This window comes from Moschus berezovskii, chromosome 6 (assembly GCF_049115385.1).
Source record: "Moschus berezovskii isolate FMDL1 chromosome 6, NW_MosBer_1.0, whole genome shotgun sequence".
Lineage (NCBI taxonomy): Eukaryota > Metazoa > Chordata > Mammalia > Artiodactyla > Moschidae > Moschus > Moschus berezovskii.
The window spans coordinates 74,335,372-74,351,161 of record NC_142465.1 but is presented as its reverse complement, the minus strand read 5'-3'; the positions used below and the strand labels follow the sequence as shown (position 1 = coordinate 74,351,161).

At 50.3% G+C, this 15,790-nt stretch overlaps 1 protein-coding gene across 1 annotated transcript in view; it reads left to right on the top strand.

Annotated features, from left to right (window-relative positions):
* Positions 1–439: 439 nt before the first annotated feature.
* NUAK1 (NUAK family kinase 1) overlaps positions 440–15,790 on the top strand; it is a 77,233-nt gene continuing 61,882 nt past the window's right edge. Inside the window, exon 1 of the mRNA XM_055394510.2 lies at positions 440–994. Coding sequence (XP_055250485.1) covers positions 752–994 — 243 coding nt within the window. The 5' untranslated portion in view covers positions 440–751. The remainder of the gene's footprint in view (positions 995–15,790) is intronic.

Below are 15,790 nucleotides of genomic sequence, written 5' to 3'. Positions count from 1 at the left end.
GCCGCCGCCGCCGCCGCCGCCGCCGCCGCAGCCAGGGCGCCAGCAGGAAGGGAGGCCGAGCGGCCGGAGCCGGAGTCCGAGGAGGCGGCGGCGGCGGAGGGCCCGCGGTAGCGGCGGCGGCGGGCGAGCCGGGGGAGGGGGCGCCCGGGCTGGGAACCCCCCCGTCTCTTTCCCAGCCGAGCGAGGACAAAGCCCCCTGGCCGCCGGCGCGGCCTAGCCGGCGCGGCACAAAGGGCGAGTCGCGACACGCTCCCACCCCTCTCCCAGCTCGGGGTGGCCCCGGGCCCGGGAGGCGGGCGGGAGGTGGGGGAGCCCCGGCCGCGCCGCCCCTCGCCCCCCTCCCCGGGGCCCGGCCCGCCCCCGCGCCCGCCCAGTCTGCGCGTCCTTGCGGGGAGGGGTCTGTGGGCGCGGCGCCCCACATAACACTCCCCCGCCTGCGCTCGGAGCCACCCCTCTCCCCTCCCTCCTGCGAACACCACCGCCTCCCCTGCCACCGCCGCCACCTCGCCCGACGCGCCGCAGCTCGCCGCGGCCGGTGGGCGGTGCGCGGATCGTGCGCGCCGGGGGCGCCAGATGTGCGGTCCCCGCCGCCGCCAGTGAGCTAGCCGCAGCCCCGGCGGGAGCCGGCCGCCGTCCCGATGCTGCGGGGGCGACCTTGAGCGCGCCCCGCTTTCTCTCGGCGGGGACCCCGACCTCGCGAGCGCCGTGCTCGGTCCTGCCCTCTCCGGCCCGGCTCGCCCCGCGTTCGGACATGGAGGGGGCCGCTGCGCCCGCGGCCGGCCCGGACTTGGGGCCGGGGGCGCCGGGCTCTCCGCCGGAGCCGGGGGCGATCGCAGCCCCCTCGGCGGCGGCCCCGGAACCCAGGAAGCCGCACGGTGTGAAGCGGCATCACCACAAACACAACTTGAAGCACCGCTACGAGCTGCAGGAGACCCTGGGCAAAGGCACCTACGGCAAAGTCAAGCGGGCCACCGAGAGGTTTTCGGGCCGAGTGGTGAGTTGGGGGGAAGCCCGGGGGGCTCGGTCTAGACGCGGCTGGGGACGCAGCGCTCACGCGGCGGGGTTTGGGAGCGCAGAGGGGTTGTCTCTGGTCCGAGAGGGGGCTTCCCCGGAACCCCCAAACAGATTCCTCACTCTCCCCCGCCCCCCCGGCTCCAGCCCCCCGTGACTCAGGCGTGTCTTTCTCCCGAAACACTTGTTACATCCTGTCTGCGCATATTTTGGGGGTTTTGATCCCAGCAGCAAAGTAGTGTTTATGATTTGCAAACACTTTGCACCATCGGGACCGTTGGGGTCTCCCTCGCGGGCACGCATTCATGCCCTGGAATGCCTTGTTGCTCTAACTCCACACAGAGCCACATCCGCAGCTCGGAGCTGGTTCGCCTGGTCCCGTATCCTACAGATGAATGAGGACCCCCCCACGCCCCCCCCTCCCCTGCATCCTCCCAGTCCCCGTCGCCGCGGTGCTGATGTCGCTGCAAGGGAGGACGGACTCCTGCCTGTTTTTAAGAGAGACGGTTAGGGAATAGAAGTGAAGGTTCAACCCTCATGCCTGAGGGTTGTGACAGTTTGCTGCTGGCTTCTGGGAGGACTGAAATGCCTAGGGCATGGATAGCCACACTGAGTTGCAGATTCAGTTGCCTTTCAGGCCCCGGCTGGAAGACTGCTGTATTGTGTAAGGGGTCTGACCCAGCCTCCCCACTCTTTGTGACAGCTGTAACCCTGCCAGGGTCCTAAGGCCATTTACTCAGCCCCAAGTAACATCTTGAGTGCTTTGGAGTCTTTGCATTGTCCCAACCTTGGCTTGTCATTTTCCTTTTTGCAGAACAGGCCCTTGCAATCCATGCTGCTTGTGGCTAGAGGGTTGGGTTCAAAGTGACTGACTATTGCAGAAAGATTTTGTGTGGTGTGTGGCAGAAAATTAACATGGTTCTTTGATTTTCAGCGTATCAGATGGATTTTAATCAATTGAGGGCCAAAGTCAGGAAGTAATTATGGAACTCCTTAAGTACATTTTTTGGGGGGGGGTGTTTGGGGGCCCAGGGTTGCTTATAAACTTAACACATGATCACAGGGGAAAAGCAATGGGCTGCTGAATAAAGTAAGTGGTGGGCTGATGTCAGTATTTTTCTTTTGCATCTGTGCAGTGACAGTACTGTGGACAAAACCTGGCACCAGTCAGAAAATTCAGCCAGCCCAGTTCTCAAATATTGGTTTATCTGGATAATTCCTTCATTCTAGGCTTCACTCTTTGGGTTGATACAGCTTTATCCTAGATCCTAAAAGTTAAAGTCCATTATAGATTAACTGGAAATTTGAGAGATTGTACATAGTATTTTAAAGCTGTCTCCTATCAACAAAATCTATAGCAAGTAGTCGAGAGGGCAGGTGCCATTTTTGTAGACTGAAAATTTTGTAGGTTGAAATTTTCAAGAGGAGATGCAAAAATGTCCTTTGAGGCGCACACTCCTCAAAGGTCTGTGGAAGAGGAGGCTGAGAAACGTGCGCTTCATTCATGCTTTTTGTCTGAGGTGATATTCCCCAGGCTGGATGTTGAATAAGCAAAACCTAAGCCTAGCTCCTTGCTCATGTTGTCTTAATAGCTGTTGAAGAATCACGCTGGGAAGTTCGAAAGCGGAGTAATGAAAACCAGACGCGGTTGGAGCTGCAGGTTGAGGATGTGAGCTTGTGAGGGGTTGAGTGGTAAGGGTGTGTCGGATCTGTGAGGGGGCACAGACTCCGGAAGGCTAAGTAGCTTGCCGCCAACTGCAAGAGTGAAAGCTTGTCTTAGGACAGACATCTTTGTGAGCTTCACTGGGGCCTCAGGTATTCCCTCTGATAGCTGTCTGATCCACGGACTAGGATAGAGCGAAAGGGATTGATTGCATCAGTAGGCGCGAGCCTGCCTTTCTCTTGTGGTGGGTGTCTCTCCCTTTATTTGCAGAAACTCCGAACATTCCTTCGGAATTTAATCGAATGGCCACTAGGGGGCGCCCTGAGAACGGAAGAGGCTCATTTCACAGCAGCAAGCTGTTGAGTCCGGCTCTGTTGTCTAGCCCTCCGTTCAGTTTCCCATTGTGCTACTCATTACAGCTCAATCTCTTGTTTTACTCAAAGATTATGCAAAGATTCTAAATCTGGTAGCAGATCCACATCCAGAAACTGGCAATCCCCAGACTGCTTTCTACCTGATAGATAAGCTTAGGATGTTAGCAAAATCATCTAAGTAGATGCATTAAGCAGGTGAGAAAACTGAGATTGGGTGAAGGGAAGGCTTCCTTGACTTCAAGTCCGTCCCCCTCAGCCCCCCTCGCGGAGCACACTGCTCACAGATGGTGTCAGAACTTAAGTGAGAAACAGAAATTGTCAGGTGGAAAATTCCCTATGCCTGACTGGACAGAAAATAAAACAAACATTAAAAAAAAATTGGTCAGCAAGTTGTTCTTGCCTGTACAGTGCTTGGTGACTCAGAATCTGTCAAGAGCAGCAAAAAATTTTCATCTGAAGTGTGACTTTGGAGTTTTCTTGTGGTTCCAAGGATACACTGAATATCCACTTGGTTTTGAGGTGCAATTCCGAATTCAGAGCACGTTGTCTCAATTCTGCCTTTTAGGTCTTTGGGTAGAATTGTGAAGTGATGCTTTATTTTTGTTTGTACCCAAGCCTTTCCAAGCACTTTCCAAGAGACGCCGTGCCTTTCAGCTGCTTTGCCAACACTAGTGGCCCAAGTAGAGTGCTGGGTGTTAGGCTGCCTGAGATGCTATGAAATCAGCACCCTTGAGACAGAGAATTGTTTGAAGATCTTGTGGCTTTTAATTGCATGTCTGGAAGGGTCTTCTGAGTCAAACAGCACACCATGGAGCATCAGCATTCTGTGAAAGGCAGTTCCGAAGAGAGAGGTTGCAGAATCAGGAACTTGGAGTCAGCTGGTCCAGTCCTCTGCGAGGTCCAGGCATTCTCCAGGCATCCTTTTCATCCCAAATGTAGTCTTGCTGCTACTGTCTGAGCATGTCTATGAGAAAGGACTCAAAGTGGCTTCTTCCAGAGTTCATAAGCTGCACAAGTGAGGCACTCTGGCAGAAGGACTAAGAGCCCTGGCTTATATTCAAATCCTGACCGATTCCTGACTAGCTTTGTGACTTTGGGCAAGCTATGTAACTTTCAGAAGCCTCCACTTCCTCATCTGTAAAATGGGCTAATATGGTACCACCTCATGAACTAGACGTGAGAATTGAATAAAATAACCTATGTGAAAGTGAAAGTCACTCAGTCATGTCTGACTCTTTGCGACCCCATGGACTATACAGTCCATGGAATTCTCCAAGCTGGAATACTGGAGTGGGTAGCTGTTTCCTTCTCCAGGGGATCTTCCCATCCCAGGGATTGAACCCAGGTCTCCCGCATTGCAGGTGGATTCTTTACCAGCTGAGCCACCAGGGAAGCCCTTCAGTTCAGTTCAGTTCAGTTCAGTCGCTCAGTCGTGTCCGACTCTCCGCGACCCCATGAACCACAGCACGCCAGGCCTCCCTGGCCATCACCAACTCCCGGAGTACACTCAAACTCATGCCCACAGAGTCGGTGATGCCATCCAGCCATCTCATTCTCCGTCGTCCCCTTCTCCTCCCGCCCCCAACCTTTCCCAGCATCAGAGTCTTTTCCAGTGAGTCAACTCGTCTCATGAGGTGGCCAAAGTATTGGAGTTTCAGCTTTAGCATCAGTCCCTCCAATGAACATCCAGGATTGATCTCCTTTAGAATGGACTGGTTGGATCTCCTTGCAGTATAAGGGACTCTCAAGAGTCTTCTCCAACACCACAGTTCAAAAGCATCGATTCTTCGGCGATCAGCTTTCTTCACAGTCCAACTCTCACATCCATACATGACCACGGGAAAAACCATTGCCTTGACTAGACGGACCTTGGTCGGCAAAGTAATGTCTCTGCTTTTTAATATACTATCAAGGTTGGTCATAACTTTCCTTCCAAGGAGCAAGCGTCTTTTAATTTCATGGCTGCAATCAGCATCTGCAGTGATTTTGGAGCCCAAAAAAACAAAGTCTGACACTGTTTCCACTGTTTTTCCATCTATTTCCCATGAAGTGATGGGACCAGATGCCATGATCTTTGTTTTCTGAATGTTGAGCTTCAAGCCAACCTTTTCACTCTCCTCTTTCACTTTCATCAAGAGGCTATTGAGTTCCTCTTCACTTTCTGCCATAAGGGTAGTGTCATCTGCATATCTGAGGTTATTGATATTTCTCCCAGCAATCTTGACTCCAGCTTGTGCTTCTTCCAGCCCAGCGTTCTCAAAATGGGAAATTAGCAAATTCAGTTTCTTTTTTTAGCACATTATTTCCCCCTTCATTTCACATGTACTTTCGTTGAGGTTTTAAGACAATCAGAGAGGCATGATGCATTGGACAATTAGCTCACTCAGAGAGAGGTAGGAGAAATAATCAAACTTTTCAGGTTAATTAGGGAAGTGCACCCACAGGAAGCCAAGACCGTCAGCCAGATTCTGATAGGATCTGAACACATTTCTAAGGCCTTGAATTTGGGCTTTGTTTATTGCACAACTTTCGTTTTGATACAGTTTCGGGCAGGGCTGCAGGGTGAGCCCCTGTGTTATAACATGGCATTTTCTTTGAGCCAAGTTCCCTGGACCCTCAGGCTGCACTGAGCATTGCCAAAAAATCCAAGAGCAAAAATAAACAACGTTTTGGGGAGAGGTGTTATGCGATCAGCTCACTGTCAGCTAAATTCAGTTCTCTCTCTGCTCCAGGTTATCTCTTGTGAGTAGTATGAGGTGTGGTGTGAGCAGGAAGCAGGTCTCTGGGAGGGTCTGGCATGGGAATGGCAGGGCTGGTGGGTCAGTTGTGCCCCCAAATTGCTATGATGCCCTGGGATGGGTGATGGAGCATCCTCACCCAGCAAAGGAGCTAATTTGACTAAAAGTGGGTGTTTTAAGCACTGGCCCAAAGTTATTCATAGCTTGGTGCTGAAAAACTGCAGCTCAGGTGTGCAAATTAGTAAGCTGGCCTGCCAAACCAGGGGTGTATGACTATCATATGCAGGGTGGCTGGGGTACCATATTTCAACTAAGGCCCAAACCCATTTTTAGGGTATAAAGGACCTTGACAGATGTGTAGTCCTAACTTTTCATCCATCCTTGAGGTGAGAAAAATAAGGCACAGAATTGTTAAGTGACTTCTCTGAGGTTGCACAGCTGGTAGCTGAGTAGGCTGAGTCTAAAAAACCTGATTCTTCGTTTGGTATTTCTCCATCACGCATTTAATATATCTTTACTAGAACAAGACATGATCTTTACTCTTAAAGAGTTTATAATCTAGTAGCAATGATGAAATGTACTTACAGATATTGAACTAATTCTGCTCAGTTCAACAAAGATTTATTACCATCTGCCATATGCTTCTCACCATGTTAAATTCTGGGGCATATACATGGATAAGACCCAAGGAACTTATAGTCTGGTGGAAGAGACAAGAGTGAGCAGTTGCTAGGCTGTGGGTACCTCTTCTGTACAGGAATTGATTACTTCTGGAGATTTTCAAGTTGAAACATAGCTCTTTGAAGATCAGTTCGTTAACTTAAGTGCCATGCCAGATAGGAACACCCCTTCCCTCAAATGCCACAACTGCTCTTATTACTACCAGCCGATATTTTTGAGAGTTCAGGGTATGTCAGGCTGTGCTAAGTGCTTTACAGACATTTTCTCATGTCTGATTGTCACCATGACCCCAAGAGGCACGCACTCACCTGAGACCTATTTAACAGATGGGGAAAACAATACTTGGGGAGTTTAAGCAACTTGCCCAGGATTAAGTAGCAAAGAGGCATCAAACAAGTCTGTTTTGAGACCCGCTGCTGCTGGAGACATGGAGAACCTTTTATCTTTGCTGCACGGCGGGTGACCTCTGGATTTGGATGTGGTGTTTTGCTCACATTCCAGAGAACTAGCCATGGAGAGATGCTTCTCCTGAGAGGTTTCTCATTGTTCAGGAAGGGGACTGAGAGAGGGCCAGGGAACACGGTAGGATTAGGGAGGGCAAGGGCTGTTGAAGATGACCCTTGATTTGTATTTCCAAAGACCAAAATATGGAAGCTTTCCGGGAGAGGGCAGATTCCGGGATGAGCAGGCCAGATCTCTTGGAATGCGGGCTTTGTGCTGGGACGCAGTAGAAGACAAGGCAGGTAAGGTATTAATAGGGGGGGTAATAATAACATTTAACAACAATAAATGATAGCAGCTAATTCTTCTTGAGTGCTTATAATGTGCCAGGTCCATTTAACTAATTTAATTCTCATAACAATCCTGTAATCGTCTCATCTTCCAGATGAAGAGGCTGAGTCTCACAGAGAGGTTTGCTAGCCTGCTGAGGTCACGCTGCAGCAGAGCCGGGGTCTGGACTCAGGCAGCATGAATGTGAAGATCGTGGCCAGCTCCCTTCCCCTAGGTGGGCTGAGCTGGGCTCTGATCACAGTGGGGTTCCGAGTCCAGGGGTCTGGAGTGCTGGCTTGGAGCAGGGAGCCAACCTGGAGGTTTTCGCAAGAGTTGAGCTATGAGAAGATAAAGATCGGAATGGTGTCAGGGGTGAGGAGGGGAGAGATGTCTGCTTGTTGGGCCACGAGTCTGTTTTAATGAAGCAGGTCCAGGAGCGCTTCTTCTGGGCACACACTGAGTTCTTTGTGCCTTCAGCAGCCTCAGGTTCTGGAATCCCTTGGGGCCCTCTGGAGGTCAGCTGGTTCACTTTCCTGTGACAGAAGTGCTCCCTCACCACTCCAGGACATCTGATCTCACTTCCTCCCAGGAAGCTGCAGGAGATAAGGATTGAGTCAAGGTGTCTTGTCTGCTAAGCCCCATTCAACTATCTTGGACCTGCTGTCCATGCCTAGCAGAGTGCCAGGCACATAGGTGGTCCCGGGCAAAAGGCTCATGGGATGGCACAGAAGAGAATACAATAGCGGGTGACTATTTCAGGAGGTAAGGGAGCTGTAGGTCATCACCCCTGACCTCAAGGAGCTTTCTGATTTGTGCGCTTGAAAAGACAATGGCTGGAAATGAATGGCGGGTAATGTAGCAGCGTCTGCAAAGTCAGGCAGACCCTTCCCTGCTCGAATTCCCATTCTGTCTTGTGCTCGTGGAGAGGAGAGAGCCGTCCTAGCTGTGGCTTCCTGTCCTCAGTGGCTCCGGAGTCAGACAGCCTAAGTCTCATTTGTCTTTCCCACATGAAAGTCCTGGAGCATCTGTAAGTTATGATTTGCGAAGTATCTGCTTTAAAGCAGAATGCATTTATCATCCCGCCGGCCCAGACGACACTGTGCAGTGCAGGAATGAGAAGATCCCAGACCCAGGGCCCAGGAGGGGCCGGGCCAGATGACCCACCCATGAGTAGAGTCTGGCTGTATTGATAAAATTCTCTGGAAATGGTCCAGAAGCAGCCAGATGTTGACTTCACAGTGAAGCTCTTCAGTAAACTTTTAACTGCATCTTCAACTGGGGCTGGGCTAAAGATTCCCTATCATGAAGACACAGCCTCCACTGGGGTCGGCCCATCTTTTCCTTTCCCTCTGGCAATATATATTTCCCGAGGGCTTCCTAAAGTGCCCAGGACAGTGGGAAGTTTCAGAACAGAATATGACAAGTCCTGCCATGGAGGTACTGAGGACTTAGTTGGGGTGTGTCATGAACACATCTGGAATAACTGAGCACAGCACAAGGGTATGAATGAGGAGGAAGAAACGGCTGTAGAATCAGACAGAATTGGGTTCCTCTTCTCCCCTGCGGCTCAGCACCTGGATGATCCTGGGCACAGTCGCATATTTCCTCTGAGTTTCTGTTTTCTCTTCTAGAAAATGTGGCTGCCAACATCCAACCAAGTGGGATTGCCATGAGAAGTAGGACTGGAGCCTTCCGATGCAGAGCTTGTGCATATTAGGCTCTTGGAAATCAGAGCGAATGAGAAGTGCAAGCAACGAGCACCTTGGTGGCCTTCTTATTCCCTGTCATGGCTGTCCCTGCTTTAAACCCTCGCGTGGGTGGCTGAGGACTTAAACTCTGAATTTGCCACATCCTGCAAGTCCTGCCTGGCTGTCCAATTCTTGCTTCCATATCCTCTTGTCTTGGGCCTGTATTGGTTTCCTCTAGAGCTTGTGGGTTTGATGATTTGTCTGTACACACCCTCCCCTTCCTCCCCCATTAGGAGGGAAGCAGGGTCACTGTCTTGCCACTGCATCCTGGCCTGTAGCCAGGCAATATAGAAGATGCTCAGTGTGAATGAATGAGTGAACAAACAGCTGCGTGAAGAGTGCACCAGCAGTCCTGAGAAGGGAGGGGTCTGTGGAGGTGGGAGGCACAGGGAAGGCCCCTTGGGCCCCCATTCTCCCCCTTTTCTGGGTCACCCCTCTCCTTACCACCCTTTGGACAGCTGTGGAGGGTCGGCCCAGCATGGCCAGGTGCCTCTCCATCATAGCTCTGTGCTGAAGCTGCAGGGAGGAGGAAGGGAGCCGATTCCCACCCTTGGCGGCTGCTTCCCACAGTTCTTTGCAACTCTCTGACCTCCCTGGTCAGTCCCACACTTCCGGGAGCCACCTGCAACCTCCCCCCGCCTCACTGTATCCCCCACTTTGTCTGAGAATCCCTGGTGATCAGCTCTGCGAGTAGGCAAGCTTGAGATGCAAAATGCATTTGCAAGATTTTCAAAACATTTTCTCCCTGGGTTGTAAATCAAGTACTTAAAGAATTGTAAACCAGCTGGAGTGCAGAGTTAATGTATGTCTGGAAAAAAACACCATCGTGATTTGCCTTTAAAACTCGAGAAAAGAATTCCACTTGGTTTACTTTCATTAGAGGTATTGAGAGGCAGCCCGAGGTGTTTAGTGGGAGGGTGCTAAGAGGCCGCCATGGTAGGTTCCCTCTTTCCCTGGAAGGGAGGGGAAGGGCGGTGTCCAGATGGCTCAGAGTGCAGCTTGCATCTCTGTGGCCAAAGGGGCAATTTCCCAGTGTAAGAAAAGGGAGCTGCTGCTTTGTCAGTGTTTCCTTACGACCCTGTCCCCTCCAGCTGGTGTCACACTTCATATATCGCTAGTTCTTCTGACTCTAAAGCCACAGAGGCAACTGATGGGTGCAGGTTGGAAGGAATCCTTGCTGGCTGTTGTCATTTCATTGTGATTGGGCTCAGTTCATGTATGATTCACCCCAGCTGCCAAGGACACTCATACCCCCAATCTCTTACAGGAAGGTGGAAGGAAAGTGTACAAAAGGAGTAGTTCTGAGTCTGCCTCTGGAGCCAGGCACCAGGGTTTGAGACCCTGCTCTAACCTCCTGTGTAAATTTGAGACTCCGTTTCTTCATCTGTGAAATGGGGAGTGGTTGTGAGGATCAACAAATTTTCTGTCGAGTTCTTAGAAAAGTGTTTGGCCCATAGAGAAATGTTATCCTTGAAGGAGCCCTCTTCTTGGGAAAGGCAGGACAGGGTCTCAGCCATCTTTGTACTTCCAGCAGCCTGGGCACAGGACAGCACAGAGTAGGTGCCCCAGTGTTGAATCCCTTTTCTTCACCTATAAATTGAAAGACCAAGACAAAATGCTCAGCAAGGTCCCTGCCAGCTCATCAGAAGAGAATCCTGGGATTTGCTGAATGGAACTGAAGAAACAGACTTCATTTCCTCTTGCCCGGTTTTTGGCAGGAGGTCTCTTTGTTGCGGGAAAGGGAAGTATCTTCGGTTTCCCAAACCCTTTTAAGATTGTTTGGTGCAGGCTTTGTCAAGTGTAGGGAGAGCCTACATTTCCTTTCAACTCAAGGCAGGCATTGCTTTTTAAGCTTGTTTATGAAGTGGGTTCTGGACAACCCATGTGAGTTAGAAAATACTTTCAAAGAAGCTATCAGTTTTCTCATCTATAAAATGGCATGGTAGTAGAACCTACTTCCCAGGTTGTCAGGGACTGTGCCGAGAATAGTGCCTGACATGTAGCTGGTTGTCGATAATTATAGGCTGTTATTATTCAGGATTCAGAGGAAGGCAGTCTCATGTTCTGCTGGGTTGCTTGACGTGATCTTCACTCATTCCTTGGGAGCTTTGAGTTTAGGGGACGTTGTCTTGGAGGCTGGAGGTCTGTGGCCACCTCTGCTCTCTGTTGTGCCTTTGGCTGTCCCTATGCTTTTATCTGTGATGCGGGCATTCGGCACCCAGGGAGCTCCTTCATCCTGGGGACAGGTGGGTGGAGGCAAGACTTCAAGGAGGAGGCCCTCTCCCCATGGAAAAGCATGTTTTTGACAGCCTCATTTAAAAAGCAGAATAGATGCTTATGTTACTGCTCTCTCATCCTTAAAGATGAAATCACTCCATCAGACTCACCTCTTTATATCCACCAGGCCTTGGGGTCAGTATGTTATCTGCATCGTCTCACTGAATTCCTGGTCATTCTTAGACCCTCCTCCTCCCACAAGAGAGATGCTATCACAGCCCCCGTTTTACTGAAGAGGGAACCGAAGCCTCCAGGGATACACTGTCTATGATGACCTGGGGATGATGGCCAGAATGAAACTCACGTCTGTCTGAGCTCTCGGCTGTGACCCTAGATGGCTTCCAAGAAGTAGAAACAGTTGTCAATTTTCCTTCTGCCTCTCCCAGGCCTCACATTTAAACATATTTATGCACATTTTGGCTGAGCTCTTGTTCTGTGCCAGGCACTGTGTAGGCACTGGGGAGGCTGGGGTAAGGGGACAGGGTACAGCCTCTGCCCCAGAGGAACTCAACCAGCTCTGGGTTCTAGAACATGCAGCTACCCTTTGTCATTTCTACATCGCCAGCCTCCCAGCCTTTGTACACTTACCCTTCCTGCCTGTCTATTGAAGGAGACCCATTCCCTGTTGTGTGTTTTTTTTTCCTTTCTCTCATCTCTTAGAATTTCATGTCTTTGTATCAGATACTTTCATTATACAGCCTTGACTTTCTTGTTATCAATTAGAAAGGATGCCAGCTAACTTTGAGAAGCTCTCAGCGGTCCTTGATGTAACATTCCAGCTTGTCTAGCTCTGGGTAGATTAGAAAGTGAATCTTTCTCCAACTAGCAGAAGCCGTGGGAGGGAAAGACTGAGACTTGGGTTGATCTGGTGAGCTCAGAGCCCAGCACGTGAATGTGTTTGAATGGAAAGGCAGGACTGTGATGCACCTGCTCAGGAGAACCTCACTTTGCGTCTTCCTCACAGTTAATTGAGCTGTTTCCCAGGCAGAATCAAATGGAATGCTCTGGGAGGGAACCAGTGTGTGAGTGGGCATGCTGGCAGCTGGTGGTATCAATCCTGGAGAGGGGAGGGATGAAGTGGAAATCTCCCCTGATTCGTAGCCACCTTCTTGAATGTGTCGGAAGCTCCAGAGTGGAAGGACTGTGCTTTCCCTAGTGATCATAATAGCAGGAAACACGCACTGAATGGTGTGTGTGTGCCAGGCACTGTTCTAACCACTTTAGGGGTCTTCTCTCCTTTGAACCTGCATTATTAGTACTCATTTTGCAGACCGGGAAGCAAAGGCTTAGAGAAGTCACCGGACTTTCGCAGAGTCCCAGGGCTGGGATCTAGGGCTGGGCTGTCTGACTTCAGGCTCAAGGTGGTAATCGCTGGGCTCCATGGCCTCTCACGGGTGTGGATCCTTGGTCTCTTCCGCAGCTTCCGGCTTCGGTTCTTCACACACACTTGGGGGCCGGGGGTGGAGTCCCACTGAACGCAGCCAGACTCACTGTTGTCTCCAGGCTTGTGAAAATAGCAACTGGAGGCACTTGTTTCTCTGGAGCCAGTTGTTCCCTGTCTTCCTCCTGGTGCCTGGTTCCGTGTCTGGTGCGCGGGAAGAAGGCGGTTTGTTGGATGGCTGTGGCGTGTTAGGAGTCTGGGGATGTGGTCAGGAAGCCTGGGGGCTGGTTCCTCCACTGCCACCATGTGAGCCGCATGACCTTGGGAGAGTTATGTCCCTTTTTCTGTACTTCTTCAGCTACTTTCTCTGTGAGATGAGAGTTCTAGGATTGATTTGGACTTCCACTCCAGCCCCGTCCAGATTCTGCAGTTGGTGAGTCTTCAGGTTTGGTCTCCAAATTGCTTCAAAGTGGGAGTCACCGAATCCTCCATTGTTGGTCCTCCTTCCCTGGAAGGCGGGCTCTGCCAGGGCTCGGATTTTCACCAGTTTTGTTTCCTGCTGTAGCTCAAGTGCCTCGTACAGTGCCTGGCACATCAGTATTGTTGACCTGCCTGCATGCACGCCTGAATGAATGATTGCAGGTATCTGTCTTGCTGATGAAATCTCAGGATATCAAACATTCTGTCGTTAAAGCCCAAGAAGAAAATTAAGGAGCAAAAGTACCATTTTCCAAGAAAAACACCCTATTTATAAAGCCAAGATGCAGCGAGATGGGGACAGTTTATTATCCCTGCTAGCCGAGGGATTAGGGAGGCAGGCAGGATTCCTCGATTTTTCATCATCTGGTGATGCTTTCTGCAAACCACAAAGAAAACAAAAACAAAAACTCTCACATCCCTCCCCTCCCCACCCCGTCACCTCCTTTAACTTCAAGCCGAAAGAGCCCTTGCTGCTTGAAACCACTCATGAAGGAAGAAATTATAGCAAATATTTTGCATTTCTCTGGTGGCGGCACAGTCTGAATTCCTTTCAGCCCCACAATGAGTTCTAATTTTATGAAATGTTTGGATTAGCCACCAATTTTCCGGTGGAATTTAGGAGGCTTGTATTCGTACTTATGCTTGAAGCGAAGAAATCTCGTAAAATCCATGGAGGGCCCAGTGGGACGTTGTAGCCAAGGACAAAATGACCGTCAGCGGAATGACGGGGATGAGAGAGATCTCTTTGGCAGCTGTGGGTAGGCTTGGTGGATGATGGTGTGTTCTTGAACCACGGTCTCTGGGGCTTGGCCGGGCTGCATACCACTTCCAACTGATCATGGCCTATAAAAATTCCAGCCCAAGTACAGTGCCTTGTACCTGACCTTGTTCTTTCGATTCCCAGAGCCAGAGAATGTTAGAGCATCTGGTAATTAGGTGAGAGGCATTTGATAACACATGGTGCTTGACCCCCACCCCCCGCCCCCAGCACTGAGTGCCTTGTGTTATAATTTCCCGTTTACTAATCTCTTTCCTCCTCCAGACCTGCACTGTCTCTTGTGGACACATGTGCCTATTAAAATTAACATTCATTACAATGAAATAAAATTAAAACCTTAAGTTCCTTAAGCCACATGGTAAGTGCTGGATAACCCTACGGGGCTAGTGGCAACCATCGGACAGTGCGAGGATAATTTCCATCATCACAGAAAGTTCTAAGGGATGGTGCTGCTCTAGAGGCTGAGTTTAATGACAGCGTGCTCCATCTGCTTCCTTATTAGCTCCATTCATAGCTCTGTCACCATCTGTAATTACCTCTAAGCAACCTCATCCATCATCTTTTCTGCATTTCCAGGGTGTAGTACAGTTACCTAGTATATAGTAAGCATGGTGAAGATTTGAGTAACTGAATGAAGTTGTCTGTCTGATTTAGCATCGCTTTGCATGTACCTGCCATATAGCAGACCTTCAAAGCAATTGACTGAATACTTGCAGAGCTGTAACCCTTGAATGGATTCACCTGATACCTTTCCAGTATGTACTATATTTCAGGCATACTGTGTGCAAGACTCAAAGGCTGTGATGGTGAGCAAATGGACATGACTTTCTAGTTAAGGAGCTTAGCCAGTCTAAGGGCTCTTAGATTTGCAGGGACATGGGAGTCTCTGGGTGTGCCTGTTAAAATGCACCATCCTTCGCACCCACCCCAGAGAGCTTGGTCCAGTGGGGTGGGGGGACTTAGGGAGACCTGGGAGTCTTCAGCAATTTAACCAAATACCACAAGGAAATGTGATGGGGTTGGTCCATGGTGTGTCCTTGGGAAACACAGCAGTGGGAAGCTCTCTGTGTTCATCTGAGGATATATCACCCGCTTTCTTCACTCCACACCTTTTGTGATAACTGGAGCCCCGCTAAGACCCCAGACCTTTATATTGGAGCCGCAGTTTGAGGTCTCTTTGTTATTATCCCATGAAGGAATAATAATAATAGCAAACAGTCACATAGCAGGAACTGGGTTAGGCAGTAGTCTAAGCTTGTTGAATCACTGACTTAATTCATGGTCCCCCTAGGAGATGCCCAGCATTATCATCCCCATTTTACAGTGGATAAACTGAGGCATAGGAAATGAAGTCACTGGCCCATGTTTGCACTACTTGTAGGTGGAATTCCAACCCTGAAGTGCTGTGCAGCTGCTGCTCTCAGTCACTGGGCCTTGAGCTGCTGCTCCCTGAAAGTCAAATGTGCCTTTACATCCTTCTCTGCCAGTTACTCAGAATCAAAGTTCAGGTATATTTATGAAATGCCTGTTTAGGGACTTAACACGTGTGGGCCTTAGGAACTCTGTGCTCATCCATGGCTTCAAGGAGCATAATTTGTTCAGACGTTCCCTTGGGCTTAAGATGACCCTGCCCTGTGTGGTGCTGGCAGGTGAAAGAGGCTTGCAGCTCATAGAGGAGACAGAGGCAGGGGCAAGGACCTCCCAAGAAAGTGTTGCCCCCAGGTTAGGTTGTCCTCTGGTCAGGAAGAGCAAAGCAAATCTTACCAATTAGATGTTCCCTCATTTTGCTGCTTGTGACTCCATTCTTTACATAGTTTTGCTGTAGAACATGCCTATTTCGGGGCTCCCCCGGTGGCTCAGCAGTAAAGAATCCGCCTGCAATGCAGGA